At 37.5% G+C, this 24,065-nt stretch overlaps 2 protein-coding genes across 2 annotated transcripts; one reads left to right on the plus strand and one right to left on the minus strand.

The window, feature by feature from the left end:
* Nucleotides 1-144: 144 nt before the first annotated feature.
* On the plus strand, nt 145-21,242 carry LOC113684311 (nck-associated protein 1 homolog). Its single transcript, XM_027201657.2, has 38 exons — nt 145-426; nt 962-1,063; nt 1,241-1,336; nt 1,760-1,816; nt 2,284-2,426; nt 2,778-2,868; nt 3,095-3,160; nt 3,287-3,358; nt 3,795-3,843; nt 4,002-4,155; nt 4,602-4,658; nt 4,901-4,997; nt 5,294-5,412; nt 5,875-5,915; nt 6,389-6,480; nt 7,084-7,165; nt 7,578-7,636; nt 8,251-8,396; nt 8,943-9,005; nt 9,594-9,663; nt 10,350-10,469; nt 11,714-11,853; nt 12,241-12,372; nt 12,964-13,042; nt 13,307-13,343; nt 13,938-14,040; nt 14,243-14,364; nt 14,978-15,075; nt 15,965-16,058; nt 16,834-16,916; nt 17,094-17,177; nt 17,512-17,593; nt 18,118-18,161; nt 18,533-18,602; nt 18,727-18,836; nt 19,574-19,660; nt 19,842-19,934; nt 20,517-21,242. The coding sequence occupies exons 1-38, from the start codon at nt 322-324 to the stop codon at nt 20,538-20,540; spliced, it is 3,363 nt and encodes a 1,120-aa protein (XP_027057458.2). The 5' UTR covers nt 145-321; the 3' UTR covers nt 20,541-21,242.
* A 547-nt stretch (nt 21,243-21,789) lies between these two features.
* Nucleotides 21,790-23,233, minus strand: LOC113684308 (uncharacterized). Its single transcript, XM_027201654.2, has 2 exons — nt 23,105-23,233; nt 21,790-22,338 (listed from the first exon to the last, which is right to left on the minus strand). The coding sequence occupies exons 1-2, from the start codon at nt 23,148-23,150 to the stop codon at nt 21,953-21,955; spliced, it is 432 nt and encodes a 143-aa protein (XP_027057455.2). The 5' UTR covers nt 23,151-23,233; the 3' UTR covers nt 21,790-21,952.
* Nucleotides 23,234-24,065: the final 832 nt, after the last annotated feature.

A 24,065-nucleotide genomic window follows, 5' to 3' on the forward strand; every position in this document is an offset into this window, starting at 1 on the left:
TATTCGTAACAGCCTTAGAATTAATTACCGTCCACTCGTCGATCGATGTGTCGTCCACAGTCGGTAGATGGTCGCCACCGATTTCTACCCATCGGGAGCTGCGATATGGTCGGTATTTTACACGACGCTGTACAGGAAGCTAACACTAACCGCATCGGTATAGCGGGCTCTAGGGTTGATTTCATCCCTTCCTCCTCCCTGTCACAACATTCCTACCGTTTCATTATAAACATACTCCAAAACAGTTTAAAATTCGTAATGATCCACTGAAAGTACATCCAAGAAGGTTGAAAGAAGTTAAAGTCTACAAAAAATTGAAATATGGATCGGGGAGTTTCGGTAACAGAGCAGAGGCTGGCAGAAAAGTTGACGATTTTGAATGATCGTGGAATTGGAATGCTCACTCGAATTTACAACATCAAGAAAGTAAGGGTCAGAAATAGCACGTTGTTCTCTAAGTTAACCTTACTTTGCTGCCCATGTACTCCTGATAAATGCTGCTATACAAACTAGAGCAGATTAGAGCCCCTTTGAGAGCTTCATGTCTGACAAACATTGAACAAGATCAGTTGTTTATAGCTCGCCTGTGGTGAATTGAGTGCTTTCGAATTGGTTCCATGGTTAAACATTTCCTCCCGGCTTTTATCGTAGCTTTTCTGTTTCTTTAAAAGATGCTTATCACGAATGTTTTTCCTAAGGTGATGGTTCATTTATTCACACAAAATCATCCAAGATTAGGACGCAAACTTACTGTTTAGGCTGAACGTGTACAGCTGATAATACCCTCTTCTACTTTAACGCTTGCTAATTGAAATATCCATCAAGGATTGGAAATTTGACAAAAGTGTTTGATGTTGCAGGAGTAAAGTGTGATCTGTATGCGATCTGCAGGCATCAAACCCTTGATGTATGTAGTTATTGTCTGTGTAATTGTTTCTGTGTTTTTTTTTTTATTTTCAAGGCATGTTCTGATTCAAAATCAAGGCCAGGCTTTTTGACTGACAAAGCACTGGATCCAGCAATCAAGGCCATTGTTAAGAAATTTCCCGTAACAGACACCAAGGTACACTTCTCCATTATTACAAATTAAAGTTATTTAAGTTTAGAACCACTAGAGGTACTGCATTTAGTTTTGAGGAGAAAGTTTTTATGCATTTATCGTTCAAATTGATAGAATTTTCTAAAGTTTTTTGTGATGTTTCCATGAAACTAGAATTCTATTCTTCTTGTTATTGTTTAGAGTGTTGCACTTCAACCAGTTCACAGCATCCAGAATGAGGTTATCAAAGGACTGTCTAATTATTATTATACATTTGTGGATGTTATGGAATTCAGAGTAAGTTTTACTGATGCTTTATATATTGATGCTTATCAACTAGCATATGCAACATGCATGCATGCATGTTGCATATGCAACATGCTTAAATATTGGCTAAAAAGGAGACAAGCAGTGACAGAGTGCAATTGAAAAAGCCACATTTCAAACTTCTTAGACAACAGTGATCCTCAATTCTTTTGAGTGCTGATCATTTCATAATCATTTCAATCAAATTTTGAAATGACTGTATCATAAACATCTGTAGACAGTGTTTTCAAGTTTACACAAATGAAATACAAAGTAGCCCTCCCTTACATAGCTACTCTGTTGTTGCTGTTATTATCAACAACAATAACTTAATTCTATGATCATTTTGATGACCATAGCCACTAAATTATTGTTTGTTTGATTCTAATTATTGTTTAATTCATTTTGATTCAGGATAACACCAGTGAGCTCCTAACAGAGATTGATGCTAGTTTTGTACATTTTGACATTGTAAGTGCCTTCTCAGTTTTTCCAATATTTTACTCCTGTTTTCTTGACAATGCATTTTTTTCTTGCTATATTTCAATACAAACACAAAGTAATTGAAAAGAGTTTTGTGGAAGTTAAGGATAATGTCAACTCTTGGGACATAAATTTATTTTGTATAAGTACACATCACCTATGTTACTGAAAAATCAACAACTCAATCTTGCACAGTTTATGTTCAGTGCATCGGCTTCAACCCATTTCCTTGTTTGGAAAAAAGGTGAATGTTTATGGTAATAATAATAATAATAATAATAATAATAATAATAACTCCCAGATCAAATTTGCAATTCTCCTTACTGTCAAACATACAATTTCGGTATTCTCATCACTTATCTGCTTGATATTGTATTGATATTGTACGGAGAAATTATGTCGTGGTCACTCATGAGAGTTAAAGGGTTAAACTATTTTAATGTCACCTTTTGTAGACATTAAACTATGACTTGACAAAGGCTTATTTGGATGTGATTGTTACCTATGCCGCACTTATGATGCTGGTTGCCCGAGTGGATGATCGCAAAGCTGTATTGGGTCTGTTTAATCATGCCTATGAAATGAAGAATGGCAGAGGGTAGGTAGATTTAGACACTCAGCAGGTACAGTGTACATGTTCTCTCAGCTAGAGGGAGGGTGTAGACTCAAAACTTTGTTTTTCAAAAATCATTTCAACTTGTAACTTCTCATGCCTGATAAGTCTTTTGGACAGAATCAAGGAAAATGAAAGGAAAGGAAAATTGTTAAAAACAATTGGTTATTACTTGTGACAACTTTAGTGTACCCATCTGTTTTACTTTTAATGATTAATTGACATGCCTAAGGCACAGGAAATATCATGTAAATACTCAACTGGTGATTTCCCCTCACATAGTCATTAACTTGCCTAGTTTAAACTTACTTCATTTTATTGTACACTTTTTCGTAGGGAAGATTCCTTTCCACGTCTGGGGTCTATGATTGTTGAATATGAAAGTCCGTTGAAAAAAATTGCTGAGCAATTTGTTCCGCATCAACAGGTTAGATATTGATGATCTTTATTTTAAAACCAGCCAACATATTCAAGTCTACTGTAAAAATATTTGTTCTAGTGTTAATTTTATTGCTGTGTTTTCATTCTGTTGATATTCAAGTGAGAGTGATGGGTTTTTTGATTGATGGATTATATTAAGTGATTGTTTTGGAAAGTTTACTACACTGTAACTGGTACTCTTAGGCTCAAAGCATTTTCTTAATCTGTTGCAGAGAGTGTCAACTGCCCTCCACTCAGTTCATGAGATCTATTTGAGGAGAAATACTCCAGGAGAACAGGTGAGTCTTGTTTGGAGGAATGATGTTAATGAGCAGAGGAGAATTCTTGCTTGAATTGCTTCAGATACACATGTTAAAAGTTTTAGTTATTTTTTGGGTGAATGAGGTTTTGATTTAAATCCTCAGTGGCGTCAAACACAGATTGTTAGCATCATCAGTGCTCCATTACAGATGCTCAATCCAGTCACCAGTGATGTGGTAAGTATCGTGTTTAAGTTTCTTCACATGCCTCAGCTGTATTTCATCCAGTTTAATCATTGCAACATTAAAAGTGATTATTCTTTTAACTATTTTGATATACAAGCAGACATTTAATGACAATGGAAATAATATGAACTAGGCATCATTACTGACACTGTAAATACGCCAAATTCTCAGCTACACTTGACAAAGGAATCTATGATCATATAACAGACAGATAATTGTCAGATCTTAATTGGCAGTGAATGACAACTAATTGAATTTTTGAATGATACCTTTTGAAGACATAATCATACAGTACATGGTTTGCTACAAATCAAGTTGGGTTGAACAACAAGTGTAAGATGAAATAATTATCAAATCAATTAATAAACCAGGTTGAATACTGAGGTCACATTGGATCTACAACTTACATGACATTTTGCTTTTGCAGCCTCCAGTAGAGTACCTTTCACTGGACAGAATGCAGAAGTGGATATTGTGTAAGTGTCTACACAAATGATTTTATTTCATTAGAAAGTCCTACCAATTGAAATGGGTTTTTTCCTTTGGGAGCTGAATCTTAGGTCAGCTGGAATGTCTTCATGTTCAGTTGACTGCTATAAGGAATTGTGTATGATTTTTTTTTTTTGCTCTATAGTTGGATACACACTTTGTCATCAGCAACTTGCCATGCCTGGTGTGACAGACATCTGGAAGATTGCATTACAAGATGGTTACTGTGTTACTTTGTTCCGTGATGAAGTCATTATGTATCACAAGGAGTTTCAAAATTTACTAGATGGGATGAAAGGGTGAGATAAATAGATCTGCAACTTTTTTTGCCATAAAGAATTGAAAGAGTGTGTGGTTAAAAAGCCCCAAGTGGCATGTGATAGCTTGCCAAATTCTCCTTCCAAATTTTCTTGTGTTCCCTTATGAAACAGGGGGAGAATTTCATGTTAGATCAAAATTCACTCAAAGCATTATGTTACACAGGATTTATATCTGGATATTATATATATCTTGGAAATCTTCATGACAGTCTTTCACATCTTGGGGTTGTGACAATTTTTCTTTTCGAGTGTTTTTCCCAAATTTTTCTTAGTTGAAAATTTTCTTAACTTGTCAATTTAATAAGGATTTTCTTTTTTTGCTGATTCATTTCTATAATTTTTAGACAAAGGAAAGAAAGCAAGCTGAAGTGGTTTAACCCAATGAGAATATATGCTTTTTACTGTCTGTTAATTTTGTTTTCCAGGTATGGCAAGCGTGTCAAAGATATTCAAGATGCTATGGCACTTGCATTAACAACAAGGTAATTGAGTGTAGTTTAACAAAGCAAATTTATTATCTGCATTAAGGTATTCAGTGCAAAGTTACTCAGGGTATCATGAATTGATTAATAACTTTGTTATACTGTTGTCAGATATAATTATTTCCTTAAATATTATTTTCATTTACAACAGAAAATATTTGATAACAACATTCTCTGGCTTGTGCCTGTTAGTACTGCATTTATGCCTATTTCATTATATTTGTGTTGTTTCCTGTTGACAGAGGACCAATTCACAAGGAACGTCGTAACTACCTTAGAACTGCATTGAGAGAAATGTCTCTAATTCTTTCTGATCAACCAGGCCTTTTGGGACCCAAGGTAGATTTTGCACCTAGGATTACATATTGTTACTTACAGTTTAGTTTATTTAGATAGAATTTGGTGTTAGCAAGAAAAAAAATCTTATTTCCAAGCTTTGTTTGGAAAAGATTAACAGTGTACCTGAAAACTCTTAATTGTAAGAAATCTTAGATGTCCATTTTTAAGAGACTTTGTAGAGGCAAAGATTCATGAGTTGCCCAGCAGAAGCAAAAGTTAATCACCTTGGATACTGACAGTCTCCTCTACAACAAAGGCCTGCATTCTTTGAAATGCATTTTTTTTTCTGTCAACAGATCATTGTTGTGCTTCAAGCATTAAGCATGACAAGAGATGAGATCATGTGGCTTGTGAGGCACACCTGTAATCCACCACCAAAAGGGAGAAAGTTGAACCAAGAAGACTATGTTGACAAGTGAGAAAAAAACTAGTACTAACTTAATGAAAATAACTGTCACATTTCTAGACAGTTTGGAAACCAATAGACTGCCTCTGGAGATGGTTGTGTTCTGTATTGAGTGGGTGATATACACTTATTCATGCGTAACATCCTGCACTGACTTACAGCTCCTAGAGCTTGCACAGGCATGGCAATAACCATGCTCTGAACTAAATTGTTGACCTTTAGGGTAAATAATGTCTGGTAGCAATACTTAGACTAGTCTGGTGAGGGGTTTATGGGTCAGGCAAGTGGAAAACTTCTTGTTAAGACTGAGTTGGTTTTATCATTAGCTTGGCAAAGCAGCTTGTACTGCAAGTACTGGCACAGGTGTAAGCACTAGTAAAAGTGCAGGCTTTTTTTATCATTCTCTGTGCTAGTTTTTCTGTGTAGCTAATTTTTATGTTTTATCTTTACCACACTTCCTCTCTGTGTCAGTAAATTACCTCAGTTGCTGCTTTATGTGGAGGAAGTAAGAGGTAAGAAATCAGGTCACTTTATCCTTGTCTGTGTAGACTAACATCAGTATGCAAGTTCTCCTTACTGTTCTCTGTACATTTCCTATGGTACTTAAAATAGGAGTATTTGTCCAACAATCAAGAGTTTCTTGAGTTTTAAATAATTTTCTTTTACTCATAACCTTCATGTTTGATTCAGGGGTGTTTCTGTTGTGAGAAATTAGATTCTCATCTTAAAGTTTTTTTAAGGGTTAAAAGAGCGATCACTCTGACGAAGGGCTAATGCTCGAAATGTCAGCTTTTTTTACCCTTTGTGGTGGCTAATTTACGTTTTCAACTCAGTTATTAACACTAAATTACCTGCTATACTCTCCCACTGACACAGCACCACAGTTTCTTTAGAAACTTACCCCTTTATTCATTTAGAAATTTATGAAAGGCTGAGAGTTAAACAAGGTCATTAAATTGGGTTTAATCTTTTTTCTTTCTATAAGGCATAATCCAGAAATATGTATCAGTATTGCAGCGGTATTTTGTCCAGTACCTGGGTGGTTTTGATGTAGCTGTGCTCAAAGAAGTTGTACAGGTTTGTTTTACTGACTTGAGTCTCAACTAGTACTGTATAAATTTTAACTGGTGCTTCAAAGAGTAGTTTAAAAAAAAGCATAATCTTACTTCTTTAGTTTAACCCTTTACACCCTAACATCAGTGTGCAGATTCTCCTCACTTTCCTCTTAATATTCCTGAGGTGATAACAAGGAGAATTTTGTTTCACAATCAAGAGATTTTTTTAGTTGGTGATCGTTTCTTATATTCTCATGACCTTAATGTTTGATTCAGGGATGATATTGTAAAGAGAAATTAGAGGCTAGTTACTTGTAGAGGTGAAAGGCTTAAGGTTTCTCTCTTCCGCACAGGAATGGTCCTCTCTTTTGACAGCTTTGCAAAAATAAAAGAATGTTTGGGATGACTTGAGTTAATATAATGATAACATGATGAAAATATACTTATAGCGTGCGAGGATTACTTTGGGGTCTTATCTGTTACTAGAATTTTGCTTTGATATCTTTTGTGCAACATTCTTATAATTTACTGTTGATATACATATATAATTTACTTGTAAATTATAAGCACAAGTTTGTGAATAAAAGCTTTGACACTGCATCTTTTTTGCTTTTCTGTTTGATAGAAAATTTCAGTCTGTTCTGATGACATCTCCATTATTATGACATCATTTATTGAGGATCTTGCACTGCTGAATGTCAAACAAGGTACAAGTCTCTTATCGGCAGAGAATGTTGCAGACTGTCTTACCCTTTCAATACAAGAATTGATCAACATGACATGACATGTTGATCAATTCTTGTAAATTCTCCACATAAAAAAAAACCATTCATACCCAACAAACAAGTTATAGGAATTGAAGACAATCTTTGGGGAAGAAGATCATTGTCTTGCTGTAACACAAATTTCCCTCAAATGATTTACATGGATTCAGCATCTGGAAAGAGAATTACTGTACCAATTAGATTTTGGGAATTAACAGGGTACAGTGCTTTAGGCGTATACTGGTTACCATAGTAACATAGAATTAGGATTTTGTTTTATCACTAAAGGTTTTTCCCTGAGATTGTGTAACGGTGGTCACTGAAGTAAGTTTGCTCTCTGAATTTAATTTGTCAGTTGAAGCAGGAGACACATTTGATTTTGAGAGTCTTCGATTGGACTGGATGCGTCTTCAGGTATTTTACCACATGACTGTACAGTTCAGTAGCAAAGTCTACAGTCGAATCCTAGCACTCATAGGAATCACCCCTTACACCATAATACAGTAGAATTTGTATCAACAGCTGCCTCTCTACAATAGCACTGCCTCTAAAACCCATCCCAAATGCCAGAATAACCTATCCTTGACAAAAGGTGTTGCAAAATGTATGAAAACTTGCTTTAGTGGACAATCTTTGATAGTTTAATTCTGTTAGACCTAGAACATGATGCTCACAATGCTGAAAGCAAACATTCCACAAACTGATAGACTCACTGTACCTTAGTTATCCTCTTTTGTCATCATTTTTCATTTAAACATCAACTTCTGATTGAGACATGTAAACTGGTATAAAAAAGCATTGGTGAGAATTTATGCAAGTGAAAAAATAGTGTACTAGCTTCTGAAGAAAACAAGTGTCATGATATTACACCACAATCTCCCCTTAACAACCACATCTGAGAGGAGCCAACTGCTATCTGTCCCCATTGTTGCCAAGGAAGCCATTCTGGAAAGGTTCTGCTGTAAATGATAGCAAATGGTGGTGCTGTTTAATGCAACACTCCCACACTGTTTTTGCATTTATTATAGGCTTATACCAGTGTTCGTGGAGCAGCACCAGAGTTAAAAGATAACCGAGACTTGGCAGTGCTCATGAACAATGTGGCATTCCACTCCAAACTGGTTGATACACCAGAAAGGCTTTTGAATGAGATCTCTGATCTGTCCATTTTCTGGTAAGGTGTTACATGTTGTCACTGATAGTTTCCAACACTTAAAATCACTGGTAATCCTGAAAATCAGATCGTTTCTCCACAAAATACTTAAACTCACAGGGTTGATCTTGGAAACATTGGTGCTATCCTCCCTTGAAATCTGAGTTAAAGTCTTTACTTTCTGGTATCCTCAACCCACGCACAGATGACATCTTTTTTCGTGTGTGTAATGTATTTCCATTACCTAAATTCACTTTGTAGATAGGTAATTATTAATCTTAACAACTGGGTTGAAAACGTAAATTAGCCACCGTAAAGGGTAAAAAAGCTGACGTTTCGAGCGTTAGCCCTTCGTCAGAGCGATCGCTATCGCTCTGACGAAGGGCTAACGCTCGAAACGTCAGCTTTTTTACCCTTTACGGTGGCTAATTTACGTTTTCAACCCAGTTGTTAACACTAAATTACCTGCTATACTCTCCCACCGACGCAGCACCACAGTTTCTTTAGAAACTTACCCCTTTAATTATTAATCTATTTTCAATTGGTAATTAAATTTTTCTCTTTTAGTTTTTATCCCAGCTTTTTTGAGGATTCATTTTTGAAGTGTGTGGAAGATTACAAATATTCACGGTAACAACAGCACCATTGCCAATTTTTTTAAGTGTGGTGTGTGTGTTTCACGAGAGTTACATGGTTGTGCTTGTTGCTGCCTGTGAGAGATGCAGCCGTAATCATCAGAATTTTGTAATAAAAATTCCTCTTACACTCACACTCTCATAGCAGCTGTAATGCTGTGAACCTGCTTGCAAACTACGTATACTCATATCAATGTAACATGGGAAAATTCACTCTATGCCTCTCTGAAAACAAAGAACATGTAAGCTCCACACAGGACCCTTTGCCAATACGTTTTTCTTAGTTCATTTAGTAGAGCATCCAAGTGCAAAATAGGAAGTGACCCAGTTTGAGTCCTGTTAGGGTATTTAGCATCTTCTTAGTCCCCTGCTCTCTATATTTAACTATTGAGCCAGAATTTACTATCTTTCTTTCCCTCCGTACAACGTGCTTTTGCACTTTGTGCGTCCTGCTCAAATGTTTCCTCACCACCAAGCAAGAGGTACGCAGATTAACATCAGGCTAGTATGCAATTGTTAAGACGAAAGACAGTGTTCCTAAGGCAATTTGCCAAATTTAGTCACTGTTTATTTTTCTCGTCAGATTTTCTGTTGCATTCCCATTGATCTGTGGCCACTTCATGTCTTGTACAAGTGATTTTTGCCCAGAAGAGGTACAGTGCAATGTAGCAAGCCTTTATTGTATTTTGTATTTAAATTTTATCAAGCCTCTTCAGTCTTCCCCCCCCTCCCCCCAGCTTTGAAAAAAGTTGACCTCAAAGCCCTGATCTTACTTAATGTATTAACCCTTCAACCCCCCTAAGAATGATTAGCAACCAATTTCTCCCTATCAGTATCACCCCTGAAACAAACATTGAGGTCATGAGAATAAAGGAAATGATCACCAACTAAAGAAGCTCTTGATTGTTAAACAAATTCTCCTTGTCAGTACCATGAGAAATGTATAGAGAACAGTGTGGAGAAAATGTATACTGATGTTAGGGTGTAAAGGGTTCTATGAATGAACTGAAAGGCTACATGTACGTACCTCAGCGCCATTCTTCCCTCAAACCTAAGATCCTTTAGTTGTTCAGTATCAACGCTCTCTACCACGTGTTAATCCAACAAAACTTGACTTTTGGACTCTCATTTTTTTACGTGTTTATTAACAACTGTTTTCAGACAACAAAATAAAACTTCCATATTTTCAGTATTACAAAGAACCGATGTGGATCAGAGAAAAAAGGTTCCAACGGGTTATGTATAGGAGAAATGTATCTCCCACGATTACGTGTCTTTAGTAAATTTAACATGAAGTTTAATCTTGCAACGTTATTTTCATTTTCTTGATCAATGACAGCGCCATCCCATAGGGGATCGTAGTTTGGCGGCGGTGAATCTGTTTCTGGAATCCATGGCAAAGGAAGCTAGGAATATCTTGAGCCAACTGTGTCCTGATCATATTCACCTCAATCAGCAGGTTAGTAAGAAAGAGCGGGTAAAGACAAAAAAAAAACACGCTTCTGCAAGACGCAGAGGTTTCAGTAAAAGCCGGTTCCCGGCGGTCTACCACCGCCTTAGGACCTATTACCGCTGTTTTTTCTCTTTTTTTTTTGCCTGCGTGCAGGCTCTCGTGTTTGGGTTTCGCATTTTTGCCGATGAAATTTTTTTATAACTGGAAAAAAATAGCCACTGTATGTATATATATATATATATATATATATATATATATATATATATATATATATATATATATATATATATATATATATAGGAAGTTTGCGAGTCGATTTTCGCGTGGAACAGTGCTCAATACGTTGAAGCAGAGCAGAATAAATATTATGAGAGGGAAAAAAGGACGTAACTACATTTCCCGACAAGCCTGTTTCGTGAATCGCTTCACTCTTCAGGGGTTTAATGAAAGAATATTCATGTGACTATCGTTTATATACTAGGAAAATTTGCATAATACGCGGTAAACTTAAAAACTTTAAAGTTCAGTTGTTGCGTAGCAACGCTTTGTTTCTGTGCCGGCACGAAGATACGAGTTCGTTACGCTTATTTAGTGATGAGAGGTCGGGTCGGTAAATTATAAGGAATTTTTCTTTTAGGCAGAGGTTGCATCTTTTACTGGAGCTGTTGTAGGGAGAGTTAGATGATAAGACGCGCCATAAGATAGAATAGTCAATGTTGTCGTTCTTGAGTGTCCAGATGTGTTTGCTAAGTTCGGTAGAGTTTTTGTGCTTGGCGTGGCGGAATGATGCGGTGTGATTTCTGTGTCTTGTTTTGAAGTCGGTTTCTGTGAGTCCGATGTATGTTTCAGAGGTGTTGTTGTCTTTCCGTGTGACGGTGGCTTGATAAACGACTGAGGATTGAAGGCAGTTACCATTGAGCGGGCAGTTATTTATATATATATATATATATATATATATATATGTATATTTTTTAATATTCGCCTTATTGTATTGTACATATTCACGTAATCCAGTCGTTTGACTGAAAAGTGTTCTTAATAATAAACGATAATTCCTGCCTTATGCGGCGGCCCCATTTTTAGGCACAGCCGCGTATGGAATAAGTCACTCAGACCCCTGAAGACGTATTCAAATTGCAAGTTAATGCTACACTTAGTTTCTTACTTGCATTTTAATTCATTAATGCATTTCAGTGTATTTTAAAATATCGTTGTTGTAGTTGTTTTTGTTATTGTTGTTGTGTTTGTAGCTATGGCAGTTGCAAGCCGTTAGTTTGATGACAGAATTATCTTCCGGACCGAAAAAGGACAAGAACAAGAAGAACGTGCAGAACGAGTACGCTCCACCCGGCAGCGAGAGCTTCCGAAAGAGCAGAGAAAAACTTTCAGCGTGAGTATTATCTGTCGTCTATGGTACACATCTAGGCGCTGTTAGGAGTATTCAAAGGACTCGTTGTTAATCTGTTTTTCGTCAGTTATGTGGATACTCAGGTTAAGCAATGGTACCCGCAGTTGAACCACAATAGATGCAATTGCAGAGAAGAAGACTGAAAAAATTAAGGCCTTAATAGGATTCGAACCCATGTCTCTCAGATACTAGTTGGACACTAGCACATTTTAAAGGATTCTGATTCCCCGTGGAGGAATCTGATCATAAATTTTCAATGAAATTTTTTATAACTGGAAAAAAACTTTTAATTTCAACCCATCCTTGCTGCAGAGCAATCTTCATCGTCTTTTTTTCTTGTTTTACACAGTAATTTCGTGTATTTTGCAGTTTGGATGGGAAACTGATTGCTTTGACCGAAATCTGCCGAGCGATCACGTACACAGAAGCTATTCCAGTGTGGGAACACATCTTTGCTCCTCGGGAATATCTCAACTCTCAATTGGAGGAGTTCTTTACAAAGTGAGTTTATCTTCAGAGAATAACGATTGTATAAGGTTGGATACATGTACACGTGTAGGCTCTTTAGGGACCGGTCATTAGTGATCGCTGGGGGGAAGGGGGGTTGGGGAGGATTTTAGTTGTGCCTCGATATAAAATTCACTTGACCCTCCACAAGGCTCTGTTTTATTACTACCATAAACTCTCCATTCACTCTCAGTTAATTTAGCAGTCAATTTTCTGTACTATAGTCCCCCTTTATACTCTGTTGGTGACGACTGATCCCCGCTCCTTTCCACTAGGAAACCATGTAATCCTCCCAAAAACCTCCGTCTCACCCCCATCCCCACCCCACCCACCCGGAGATGAATAATTGCAGATCCCCTAGGTATTAAGATGGAGTGTTTACTGGAGAATTTTTTAAGGGAAATCAAGCCGAACTTTAAAAATGGATGCGATACATCAGTTGAGGTTTTTTTTTTCTCATTTAAATGTTTAAACCCTCCATTTCATATCCACCCATCAGTTACTTCTGCAATTTCAACACTATTTTGGGTCTTACTGAGTCACTTGTACTCCTTTCTTGCTAAAAATCAATGACCGTCTTGGTAGGTCTGTGGTGACTATGGCACAGTTTGATTCTGATAACCTTAGGATTGCACGTCCCTCGGAGGTCCTAAGCAACATTAAGGTAATGGTTTCAATTCAAAACTTTGGTCAAAATTGTTTCCTTCGTTCTCTGTTGGTATTGAAGGGTCTAGTATGCACATATATGGGCATCCAGTTGGAATCAGGCCCTAAGTGTCGCCCACGTTGGTTAATCAGTATAATTTTTTGCGCATGCGAAACACAGTTTTGCGAACGTGCAGACGTTTTACTATCACGTGACCAGAAAACATTTTTGACATTCTTAGAACTGATGTCATTGCTTTGTTTCTATTTTCTGCTTTCGCAGGCAACAATGGCTTCCTTGAGGGGTCTTGAGAACCACAGTGAGTTTGTTACTTTTTAGAATTCTTGGTAACCTGTTGATTCCATTCATAAGTAGAACGTGACTCAAGGAATCGCTCTCTAATCGCTCTCTCGCCCTCTAATCGCTCTGACGAAGGGCTAACGCTCGAAACGTCAGCTTTTTTACCCTTTACGGTGGCTAATTTACGTTTTCAACCCAGTTGTTAACACTAAATTACTTACTCATTATATAGGACACAAAGGAAAAGAAAACCAAACATCATCATATGACTTGTGGGACAGCTTGTTTACACCAGATTTTTTGCTTGCAATTTATTTAAAACTCCCCTTGCTCCAAAATCGAAATGAGTTGGAACCTTTCCTTTGGGACGCCTCCATTCAAGAAACATAAGCATTTGTCACGAGCTTATCCCAGCTTCCACGGCGACCAGAAGTGTCGCTACTCCCCCTGGACAGGATTCCAGACCATTATAGAGGACCTGTTTTTGATTCCCCGGAGTCTCCCCATAATAGATGTCCCATTGCATCTTGGTGTTTATCACCGCACCCAAGTATCATTTCAGTAGTTGTTGTGGTTGCTAAGAGATAATGATTGCTGTGTCCGTTTCTTTCAGCTGGTGTAGACATGGCTCGGTTGTTCAATCATGTCTTGTTACAACAAACACAGCCTGAAGACAGCCAAGGAGCTATAACTATCACCAACATGTATGCTACATGGTAAATAACTGTTGTTTTGTTTTATAATTTGCACTAAAACAACATCATCTAGGTCACGCCAGAATAATTTTATTATACGATCTATGAATGAACGCGAACAACCCGGAATTTTAAACTCATTTCTCTTACGGAGCACCTGAGTCATGGAAAAGAGTTAGCAACAAAACAAACTGAAGTTCTTGTGAACATCTTCCGTCATCAGGTACCTTGATGTTTTCTTGCGTCGTGTGATGACGGATAACATTGTGTTCTCTCCACGCCGTCGAGCTTTCGTCAACAAACCTGGTCAGTCTTTCAGAGCAGAGGAGTACACGGACGTCAATGGTAAGTGAATGAGTTTCATTGTCTTTTAGAACATACTGTCAGGACTGCGTGATGTGATTGTTTTATCTTCAACAATCTGATATACAGTATACGTTACATGCCCGAGTTGTTCGTGTTTTTGGCTCTCAATCAGAACACTTATAAAATCAACTATCTAATTCCGAGATTCGTACTGAAATTCTCCTGTTTAACTGCTATTCCTTTTCTTATCATTTTTAAAAGAGAATTTGGTGTCATATCTCAATAACACTTTATAGTTGTTAAGTTTCTTTTATCTCCTGACCTGTTTAGCCGGAGGATGTATTAAGAGTGTAGGGAGAGGTGACATTATGATCACCTCCGGGAGTTGAATGGTTACCCACCCTAACCCAATCCTGAATGGAGATGGATTGGCTGTATAGACCCAAAATCAGGGCTTTTGTTCGGATAACCCGATCAGCACCATTGAGGCGTTTTTAGATTGGGAAATGCTGCCGGTTCCAATCGTGCCTTGTTCGGAGTGATTATTGCAATGTTTATGGTAGAACCATTTTTTTGTCGTTTAATGTTATTACTTTGCAAAACTTGACAGCCACACGATGCAATGGAATCGAATGTCATTTTTTACTTTTAGAATTACAAGCTCTTGCTGAACTGCTTGGTGCGTATGGCATGAAATATCTGGGACAGAAAATGATGCAGCAAGTTGCGAGTCAAGTTGGAGAGATTAAGGTTCAGTTATTAACCCCTTACACCCTAATATCAGTATGCATATTCTCTGTACTGTTCATCATACATTTCCTAAGATGTTGACTAGGAGAGTATGTTTAACAATCAAGAGCATCTTTAGTTGGTGATCATTTCCTTTATTCTCATGACCTCAATGTTTGTTTCAGGGGTGATACTGATAGGGAGAAATTGGTTACTGATCATTCTTGGGGGTTAAATGGTTAACGTTTTAGGATCAATATCAGTATCTGGGCAACTGCCCACCTACCCCTCCCCTAACTCAACAACAGTCTATTGATAACAAGTTAGGGTTAATGTTGAGTTAGGGGAGGGGTAGGTGGACAGTTGCCCAGATACTGATATTGATCCACGTTTTACCATAAATGCTGCGAATAAGGGCCTGAGAATCACTCCGTTGTAAATTGTGGTCGTTCGGGTTAGGTCAGTCCTGAAAAGACTTCAGTCAGTCTGACGATGATTGTGACTCAATATCTCACCACCTGGGTAAGAGAGAGTCATCATTGACCATTTAGAGTCCCAGTTAGGACCAGGGGGTGCTTTGCATATTGATGATATTCGGCAAAGCGATGTCTCCTTCGAAGCCGGTTTTTGTCATGCAGTTCTTGGATTGGAGTTGCGCCGGTGGCATTCCAACTATTTTTTATTTCACAATGAGTACTTTTGACCAGATGAGTTAAGCAGAGCCCGTTAACGAACCACTGGCTTGCCATGTACAAGTTTCAAACATAGTATAGGTCTTTAACGGTGTGTCCGTCCCATTTTAACATTTCTAGTGATATAGACCTGTTGTAAACCTTCATGAATATTTCAATTTTTTTCTCGGAAAAAAAAGAATCTTCTTTGTAATTTTTTCATTCCTTTCTGAAAACAGAAACTGGTCGTTCTAAACAAAGATGTGTTGACGAGCCTGCGGACAAGTTTTGACAAACCTGACCAGTGTATGGAGCTCGTCAGAAGGCTTAAAAGTACGTCATGTGATCAGTCATAACTTAACCCGATTAGATCAAAGAAACAACCAATTAATTCTTCGGCATCTGTCCTAACCAGAAGAGAAGAGGAACTTTCAATCAACAACTATTAGGCATAATGCGCATTTTCTAGCCGCATTTACTTGAAGTAGCGAAAAAAAATTTAAATGTTACATTTTTACTAGTTAAGTGTAGACTGGGTAATGTGGTATCATTAACTAAGTTGATAACGAAAATTGACCACCGTAAAGAGTTTCAAAACTGACGTTTCGAGTGGAAGCCCTTCTTCAGAGCGAATTCTTTATAAACGTACCCTCTTAAAGCATTAACTGGTTGGTTTTCATCGGACGAGACTACGCGTGCTTTCCTCTGTTGGGAAACAAAGGCCTCTTCCCCTAGGGGGCTCTAGGGGCATGTTCCCCTAGGAAAAGTTTGAATTCGAGAAGATCAGAAATATAATTTTCAACTTTCTAGGCATCAAAAAGAGATCTCGCATCCTAAACAGACGACAGTGAGAGGTCTCTTAGCTGACAATTGACCGCCGCTAAACGGCTGTTAATGAAACTCTTGATCTCACCCGCGTGTTTCCTAAAGTGGTCACTTAAAATGTTTGAGCTTTGCGACTTTTTGCCAAACCCACCAAAATCGGGTGGTACGTCTCTGCTCAGCTGATGGATTTCTTCATTTCGCAATGCGATGGACATGTTAGTTTAGGCACACAGGTCCGATGAAATTTGATTGTTAACCAATTACTGTAATTATCTTTTCTTAGATATTGAAGATTTGATTATCCGAGTGATAATTGTTGGAGTGATTTTGACTTTCCGTTCTCTGACACAAGAAGCTTTGGAAACTGTACGTTTGTATCTTGTTACGTTTATAAGAATTTAGCTAAACGTGTCGAAATTTTTTCCAAAAATTATTTCAGATTATGCTTGCTTAGATGTAATGTTTTCGACAGATAGGATATACATCTACCTAAACATATTATACTTTATACCTAAAAAATATTTATGGAATATTTACGGTTAGGTTTTGAAAAAGAGAGTGCCATTCTTGATGAACTGTATCGTGGATTTCAAAGAACATTTTCCTCACGGAAACAATGATCGCCCGGTAAGTGATGCCACTAGCTAACCGAGCTCGAAATCCGCGCTGTAAGTGCGAACCTAGTGCGGACCTAAAACGAGGTACCGTAACTTACAGCACGGACCGAGAAAACGAGATTATTAAGATGTTTATTATATTTCCTTGTTGGTTCATTATTCCCCCTTCTGTGTTTTTCTTTCTCACCGAACCAAAACTTAAAGTTTCCTTTTACATGAAAATACTCTCGATGTTGTGAAGTTTTGCTTAACTGATTTAACTATCAATGACATTTGTTGTCAACATTTTACTGATATCATCTTGATTATTACAGCTCTATAATTCCAAGTTTTTGTTGTTTAAGCTTGTAGAGGAAATGGCGACATCAGCTGGCCTCCAGTGTGAGCTAGATCCAGTCCTTTGCGAAGCTCTTCGCGTCCACAAAGGTGAGTTTTTTTTTGTGAACGCATTACTTACAGATAAGTCATGCGTGGTTATATATACGTGCAGTGTTACGGTAAGGTATATACTCTTATACAGCCAGTTATGACGTCAGTTACTATATTTGACTACTGATAATAGCAATCGTCCTCAGTAATGGATGCTTAACTGAAACAGGGAAGAGGTAAAGGCTTTATTTGTTTCGTTCAAGACTGTATTCTGTCATGAGTTGAGATTTCATATCTCTGTGCTGCCCTTCCTCCTCTTAACCATTGTCGACTGATACTATTTCTGAGGTATTGATAACACTGCCAGAATAACTAGATTTTATTCAGTCACATCTTACCTGCAAAGCTGGCGATTTTGAAGAAGTATTTCGTGAGTGAACCAGAGAGAAGTGGTTCACGAAAACACTACTATAGTGCCGGCTCCTCAAATTAGCCACGCCTTTTTTCTTGATAAATTGTATGAGTCCAGTTTCTTTTCATTGTGACTTGCCTAATGTATTTTTCTTTTCTTTTTGTTATAGAAAAGAAGTCCGATGAAGATTCTGTGGTTTGGGCATTGTTCTTGGTAAGTCTTCTTTCTTAAAAGCTTAAAGCTTGGAGAAGAGATTATGTTGCAATTTTTTAGATTTTACTTTGGTCAGTTTTTTCCAAAATCTGTAATGTGAGTGGAATGGAACGAACAACGATTGTCTGGTATGATGGTGTCCACTTTGCATATGTTGTTTGTACAAACACAACTTCGACTTCAATTAACTCTTTGCAGACCTGGTCAAAAACTATGGAATAACTCGATTCCATCCTGTTTTTATTTTCGTAGGAGTCTCCATTAATATTGTCAACATTGGTAAATTTTCAGATCTACGATACTGACGACAAGTTTTTAACGTTGGTTTTCGATTTAAAGCACCAATGAAATGTTTTTGTGGCTGTTTGTAGGTATTCGTAGCTGTGGCGCTTCCATCACTGGCCTACAGAGACTCTTCTGATTATAATGCTGACCTGGAAGGTAACAATTTATAGAGTGAATTAATAAGAAATGTGTAATAACTTATCAGATCTCGAAGTTTAAATGTTACTGCGTGAGTGAAGAAACCGTTACTTAGTCGTTGGCAATGTTTCTATTCTTTCAGCACATGAAAACAACGCCCACTGTATGTCAGCGTCCATCAGTCGTTTGGCAGGCGCCTTGTGCTTCAACAATGGAGATAGTGCGGAAGAAAGACTCAGAGAATTCTTGGCTGTAAGTACTGGGAATTAGCTGCTCTCTTTAAGCGTCTGTAATAGCCTGGGTCCAGTTGTTGGAAGGCAGATTAGCACTAAACCAATGTTAAATTTTAATCCGGCTTTCTTTATTCCTTTGTTCAAAAGCTATTTTGCGGATTTTTTTTTTCTTCAGAGCATCCAATCATCAAACTGTAGACCAAAAGAATTATATTGAATTTTCTTTCGAAGCTTTTCAAGTTAGATCTGAAATCAGATGTCACACTAACCCTGGGTTATCTTCACCCAGCTTTGGACAAATTGGCACCGGAAGCTAATAATCCTTAACATCCAAACATCAACAGGAATATTCTCTAAACTGTTCTCTATACATTTCCTATGATACAAACGAGAGGAATTTGCTTGAAGATCAAGGGCTTATTCGGTTGGTTCCTTTATTTTCCTGACCTTCATGTGTGACTCGGCTGTGACGCTGTCAGGAGAAATTCGTTGCTAGTCTTTCTTAGGGGTAAGAGGGTTGATAAAGTTGTCAGCTAACAGGGAAATGACTTGGTAATGTATCTTTAACTAAATTTTGCGAAGATTGGAGAAAAGAAAAGTGTTAAGAACCTCTACCTTGGCACTTTGGCTGCAAGATCTTGACATTTGTCTTGAAGATGGATATCGTATAGATCAAGACTAGTTCTCAACTTTCAGTGTGGTATGGTATGTTCTGTTACCTTTGTGGTGCTTATATGCTGTCACCTTTGTTTTTAGATCGCGTCCTCCAGTTTGTTGAAGCTTGGCATCGAGGCAGAAAAGGATCTGAAGGCGCGGGAATCCACTTATCTGCTGTTAGACCTGGTTTGTAAAGTTATTTTTTGGTTGTGTCGATGTCATGCATCAGTTCAAGCAGTACCTTTTTTCTTTTTTTTCCCAGTGATTGTGTATTCTACAGTTTAGCGCAGCTTGTGTGTGATTCTTCAGAGAGTCTTTGTTTTGATTTTTGTTACATTGTTGTTTTCCCGTTTATATTTGTGCTTAGATCGTCAAAGACTGTCCGTACCTTACAATGGACGTGTTAGAATCGTGTTTTCCTTACGCTTTGCTCAGAAACGCCTATCACGAGGTCTACAAGGTATGGTGAATGTCAACGGTTTGGACAAGAAGGTGTTCCTTCACAGTTTGAGATTGTTAAACAATTCATATTTACCCGTCCGAGTTTGTCATCGCTAACCCGCATCAACTTGCGATCTTCAAGTAGCTTTGATTATTTCCTTTTGAGTGTTTATCTCTCTGGCTAAACTAACATTTTTTAGTTTCACTCAAGTTGAAGGGAATGTTGCACGGGGCTAAAGCAAAAAAAACAACTAAGGCCGGTGATAGTGTGAAAACGATTCCTCTTTAACAACCTCAAGGCTAAAATAGTAGTGATATACTGACACCACAGGCGGCCCAAGCTCACTTCTGTACTGACACAAGCTCACAACCCGCGATCGCGGCCCTAGTATAAAACATCTTGGGGTTTGACGTCATTGCATCTACTGACGCTGGCTTGTGACACCACTGTTGGCGTTGCAGTTCCTATAGCCGAGGAACCTTTCCCTTTGCTTGGGTGGAGTGTCTTTTCACATTTTGCTGAAGCGTAGTACCACGTTAGGCGAAGTAGTAGCGATAATATCCAATGATTTCTGATTTTGTTTCCTTTTTTTGCCCTCAGAGAAAGCTCGAAGTCTGGCTCTAAGCATGTTCAACTGTGAACTTGAAGCATAAGAAGCAAATGAAATGAAGGAGAAAGTTCACTTACTCTACTTAAATTCTCACGATCATCCGATTTATTTTTGAGACATCAATATATTGTATGTAGCCCTCAAGAGGAGATGTCGATGCTACTTAAAGCTTTGATTCGCTGTCAAATTATCCCATATAGTTTTATACAAAATATGAAAAGAAATCCAAAGTTAATATCGTAGCATTTAACAGCGAAGATTCCTTCATTCTTAATTATTCATGTTTGGTATGGTCTCTCTGTGGTTTTATCATTACTATAAATACTCAAACGCGGTTAGCAAATTTTTTTAAGAGTCTTCACAAATTGCTTCTACCAATTCTATTGGTTCGACTGATTCTTTGCTTTCGTTTCTTCCATTTGTTTTATGGAAATAGTTGATCTTTGCACACCTCCTTTCATGATGTGTATTTTTCTGAGTTGTCAGGTAGATTTTCCTTTTTCCTTTTCAATTATGGTGCGTTTCTTTTTTTTAATTTCCTTTTTTTTTTGTTCGTCGAATGGCCGAAATAAACTGTACGCTTGTTTCTGCCGACACTTTATCGGAGCCTTGAAACCTTAAGTTTGGAAATGGGTAACTTTCCTATCAAGGAATTTTTTGTGCTCCGTGTACCTAGTTAATACTATTTTAAATAAAGAAATATATTTTTCAGCGCTGATGGTAATTTGCGTTTTCTTCGGTAAGATGTGTATTTTTCCTAGATGAGGATTAAATCTTGAACTCCCAGATCTCGAGAGTAATTCTCCTCACTGCCTGCCATACAGTTCTTATGATGTTGGTTTGGAGAATTTGGTATTTGATCAACTAAAAATCCCCTAATTGATATTTTTTTCTCTCTTCTCATCACTTTTCTGTTTGTTATTGTATTGATATTGTTAGGAGGAATTCTTTCTTGGTCACCCGTGGAAGTTGAAGGTTGAACGAGGCCTTCGCCTTCCTTACTATTGTAATCGGTTCAAGAAATTACGGTAGTGAAACGCGGCAAGAAATTCGATCGAAATTTCCTTTCCAAATAAACGTAAAAAATTACACCTATACCTAAAGTAACACCTTCAAGCTTAATTCGAAGTTGGCGCGCCGTTTTCTAGTTTTTCTCACGTTACGTAAATTTCAGGAGTGTGGATGAAAAATTAAAATGAAATAGTGGAAAACTCCTTCTAAAAAGCCTGAGTTTTAATGGAGAGACATAAATCAATGAGGGAGTTCGAATCTATAATTTTATTTCACTAATGATTACATAGTTTATCTTAAGGAAAGTGGCAGCGTCTTTAATCATTGTGATAAGTTTTGACTAACCCGAACTCGACAATCACTAGCAAGTAGTTTTAGTAATTCTTTTCTTTGAGCTAATATTTAACAAAATGTTTCAAATCATGTCCACGAGTACCATTGCTATTACACTCAGAATCACAAATATGGCGGCACTCGCTGGAACACGGCTCAATGTACCTGAGGTCGAGGAATCTTTGGGTTTGTTGCACAAATCAGTTTCACAGCATGACATATCACAACTAGCACCATGGAGACCTTGAGTGCTTACTTCACAGAGGTTCTTTTGCGCTTCACTGCAAAACGATTTCAAGAAGCAATCGAGGTAATACATGTCTAATTCATCACTAGTAACTTTTAGGATCGAACAAGAATCAAAGTCTGAACTGCATTCCACAGTCTGAACTGGTTTGCTACAGATGATTGCTGAACCAGCAGCGCTGTTGTTGCCAGGCTTGCAGTCATAACATCTGAGAGCAGAGGCTGTAAATAACAGACAAAAAACGGCTCATAAGGCATGTGCAGCAACAAGATTTTAATAGAACATCGACATAAAATCGAATGATTGAAATGGTGTGATCAAGTCAAGCAGTAACGTTTATAAAGCGTGTTCATCGAATACAAGACTAAATGAACATAATCGCACGTTTGAATCTTCATCGGAACAGGATGAAATTGAAATATGAAGTGAAAATGTTTGTCATTCAGTTAATGACACAGGCTTTCTTGGAGAAAAAGAACTACGCGTGCTTTGGTGTGAAATGTCTCAGATGTAAGAAATTTCTTAAATGTAATCATCAATGCGCCCTCATGGTGAGATAACAACTGAAAATTTGCACGCAACCGACTACTAAACAACCAGTTGATGAACAGAGCAGGAAATGGCTTTTTAAAAGCATCGGTTTTTTTGTTTGATCTGGTGCTCGGTTTGCGAAAGTTGAATCTTTAGAGAGTGGTAAGTTATAACCAACATTTATCATACATTGAATCAATTCTCAAACTTTGAACCACAAGGAAAAATTGGCAGATTATTCGCAAATTACAGCAAGTGTAAAAACCTTGCTAAGTTTGTCAACCGTAAGCTACGTTTAAAGTATCTCAAAGTATAGCAAAAAAAGAGAACTTGCTACATCGACGAAGCTGTTTATGTAGTTTGAAAGCAACTAGATCGTTGTAAAAATCATTGAGGAGTTTTTAAGTTGTTTTTCATTAGTAACAAAGAGAATTCTTAAATGGCATACTCACTGACTTCTCTGAATTACGAGAAATACGGCAACAAACGCCACAGATTTCATCTCTTTTTTTTTGGACAGACTTCTGACGTGTTATGGCAAGTTGTAGGTTACTTCCAACTTTTATCGCATTCATAATTGTATTTACCCAAAAATGATCAAACAAATCATGGAATGATGGCAAAAGTAATTTTGTATCACATTTACAGAAACATTACTGGTTGAAAATTATACAAAAACAATTTTCCGCTAGCTCATTGGCTGAGAGAACGCTCATCAATCCCAAGCGCTACAGGAAGTGAAATTTGAGCGCGGGAAATTGAGATTAAAAGTGTTTTTTTAACAAATTATGAAATGATTAATAGTGCAATTTGGAGTAAATAAGCTCTCTCAACTTTGTTGCGGTCAATTAGTTTGGTAAAGGCTGGTAAAGTTTCTTTCTACTAGTTCTTACATTCAAACACTGGCTCAATTTGTTTCTCTCAATTTTTCATTTTTATCTTGAAACAGCAAAATTATTGTTTAACAGGGAAAAGTATTTTTAACAGAGATTCCACGACTTTGATCCTGGTTGTGTTCATAATTCACAAGATTCTTTAAAATGTTGCTTCCACACCGTTGCTCTCATGAAATATGACGGCTGCAAAGAATTTCCTCCTTACGGAGCCATGACCACTTAATGCGATCACAATTATTAAATTCTTTGATTTACACACCATTAATGTGCTAATAGCTTTGGCGCCCAATTACCGTTGTTTTTTGTTGTTTTTATTTTTTTAACGAAAGATTTGAGATTGGACAGCTGTACCTGCGCGTGATTGTTGGCCAAATATGTAAGAACTACGCGCACCAAGCACTAAACAAAGTCAAGAGAACATCAGCATGTTCCCCGAAAAGAAAAGAAAATTGCTCCTGAATAAGATATCAATTGGAACTTGTCTCAGGGGGTAGGTGGAGAAACAGGGTGGAGATTTTTAT

The sequence above is a fragment of the Pocillopora damicornis genome, chromosome 3 (assembly GCF_964200805.1).
Source record: "Pocillopora damicornis chromosome 3, jaPocDami1.2, whole genome shotgun sequence".
In the NCBI taxonomy this organism is placed as follows: Eukaryota; Metazoa; Cnidaria; class Anthozoa; order Scleractinia; family Pocilloporidae; genus Pocillopora; species Pocillopora damicornis.

What these genes read in the sequence shown, in the direction of transcription:
- LOC113684311 (XM_027201657.2), top strand. Translation starts at nt 322, where the DNA reads ATGGATCGGGGAGTTTCGGTAACAGAGCAGAGGCTGGCAGAAAAGTTG. An exon ending in TGGACTGGATGCGTCTTCAG is followed by an intron (nt 7,637 to 8,250) that starts GTATTTTACCAC and finishes CATTTATTATAG; the next exon opens with GCTTATACCAGTGTTCGTGG. An exon ending in AGCAGAGAAAAACTTTCAGC is followed by an intron (nt 11,854 to 12,240) that starts GTGAGTATTATC and finishes TGTATTTTGCAG; the next exon opens with TTTGGATGGGAAACTGATTG.
- LOC113684308 (XM_027201654.2), bottom strand. Translation starts at nt 23,150, where the DNA reads ATGAAATCTGTGGCGTTTGTTGCCGTATTTCTCGTAATTCAGAGAA. An exon ending in ATTTCTCGTAATTCAGAGAA is followed by an intron (nt 22,339 to 23,104) that starts GTCAGTGAGTAT and finishes TGTTATTTACAG; the next exon opens with CCTCTGCTCTCAGATGTTAT.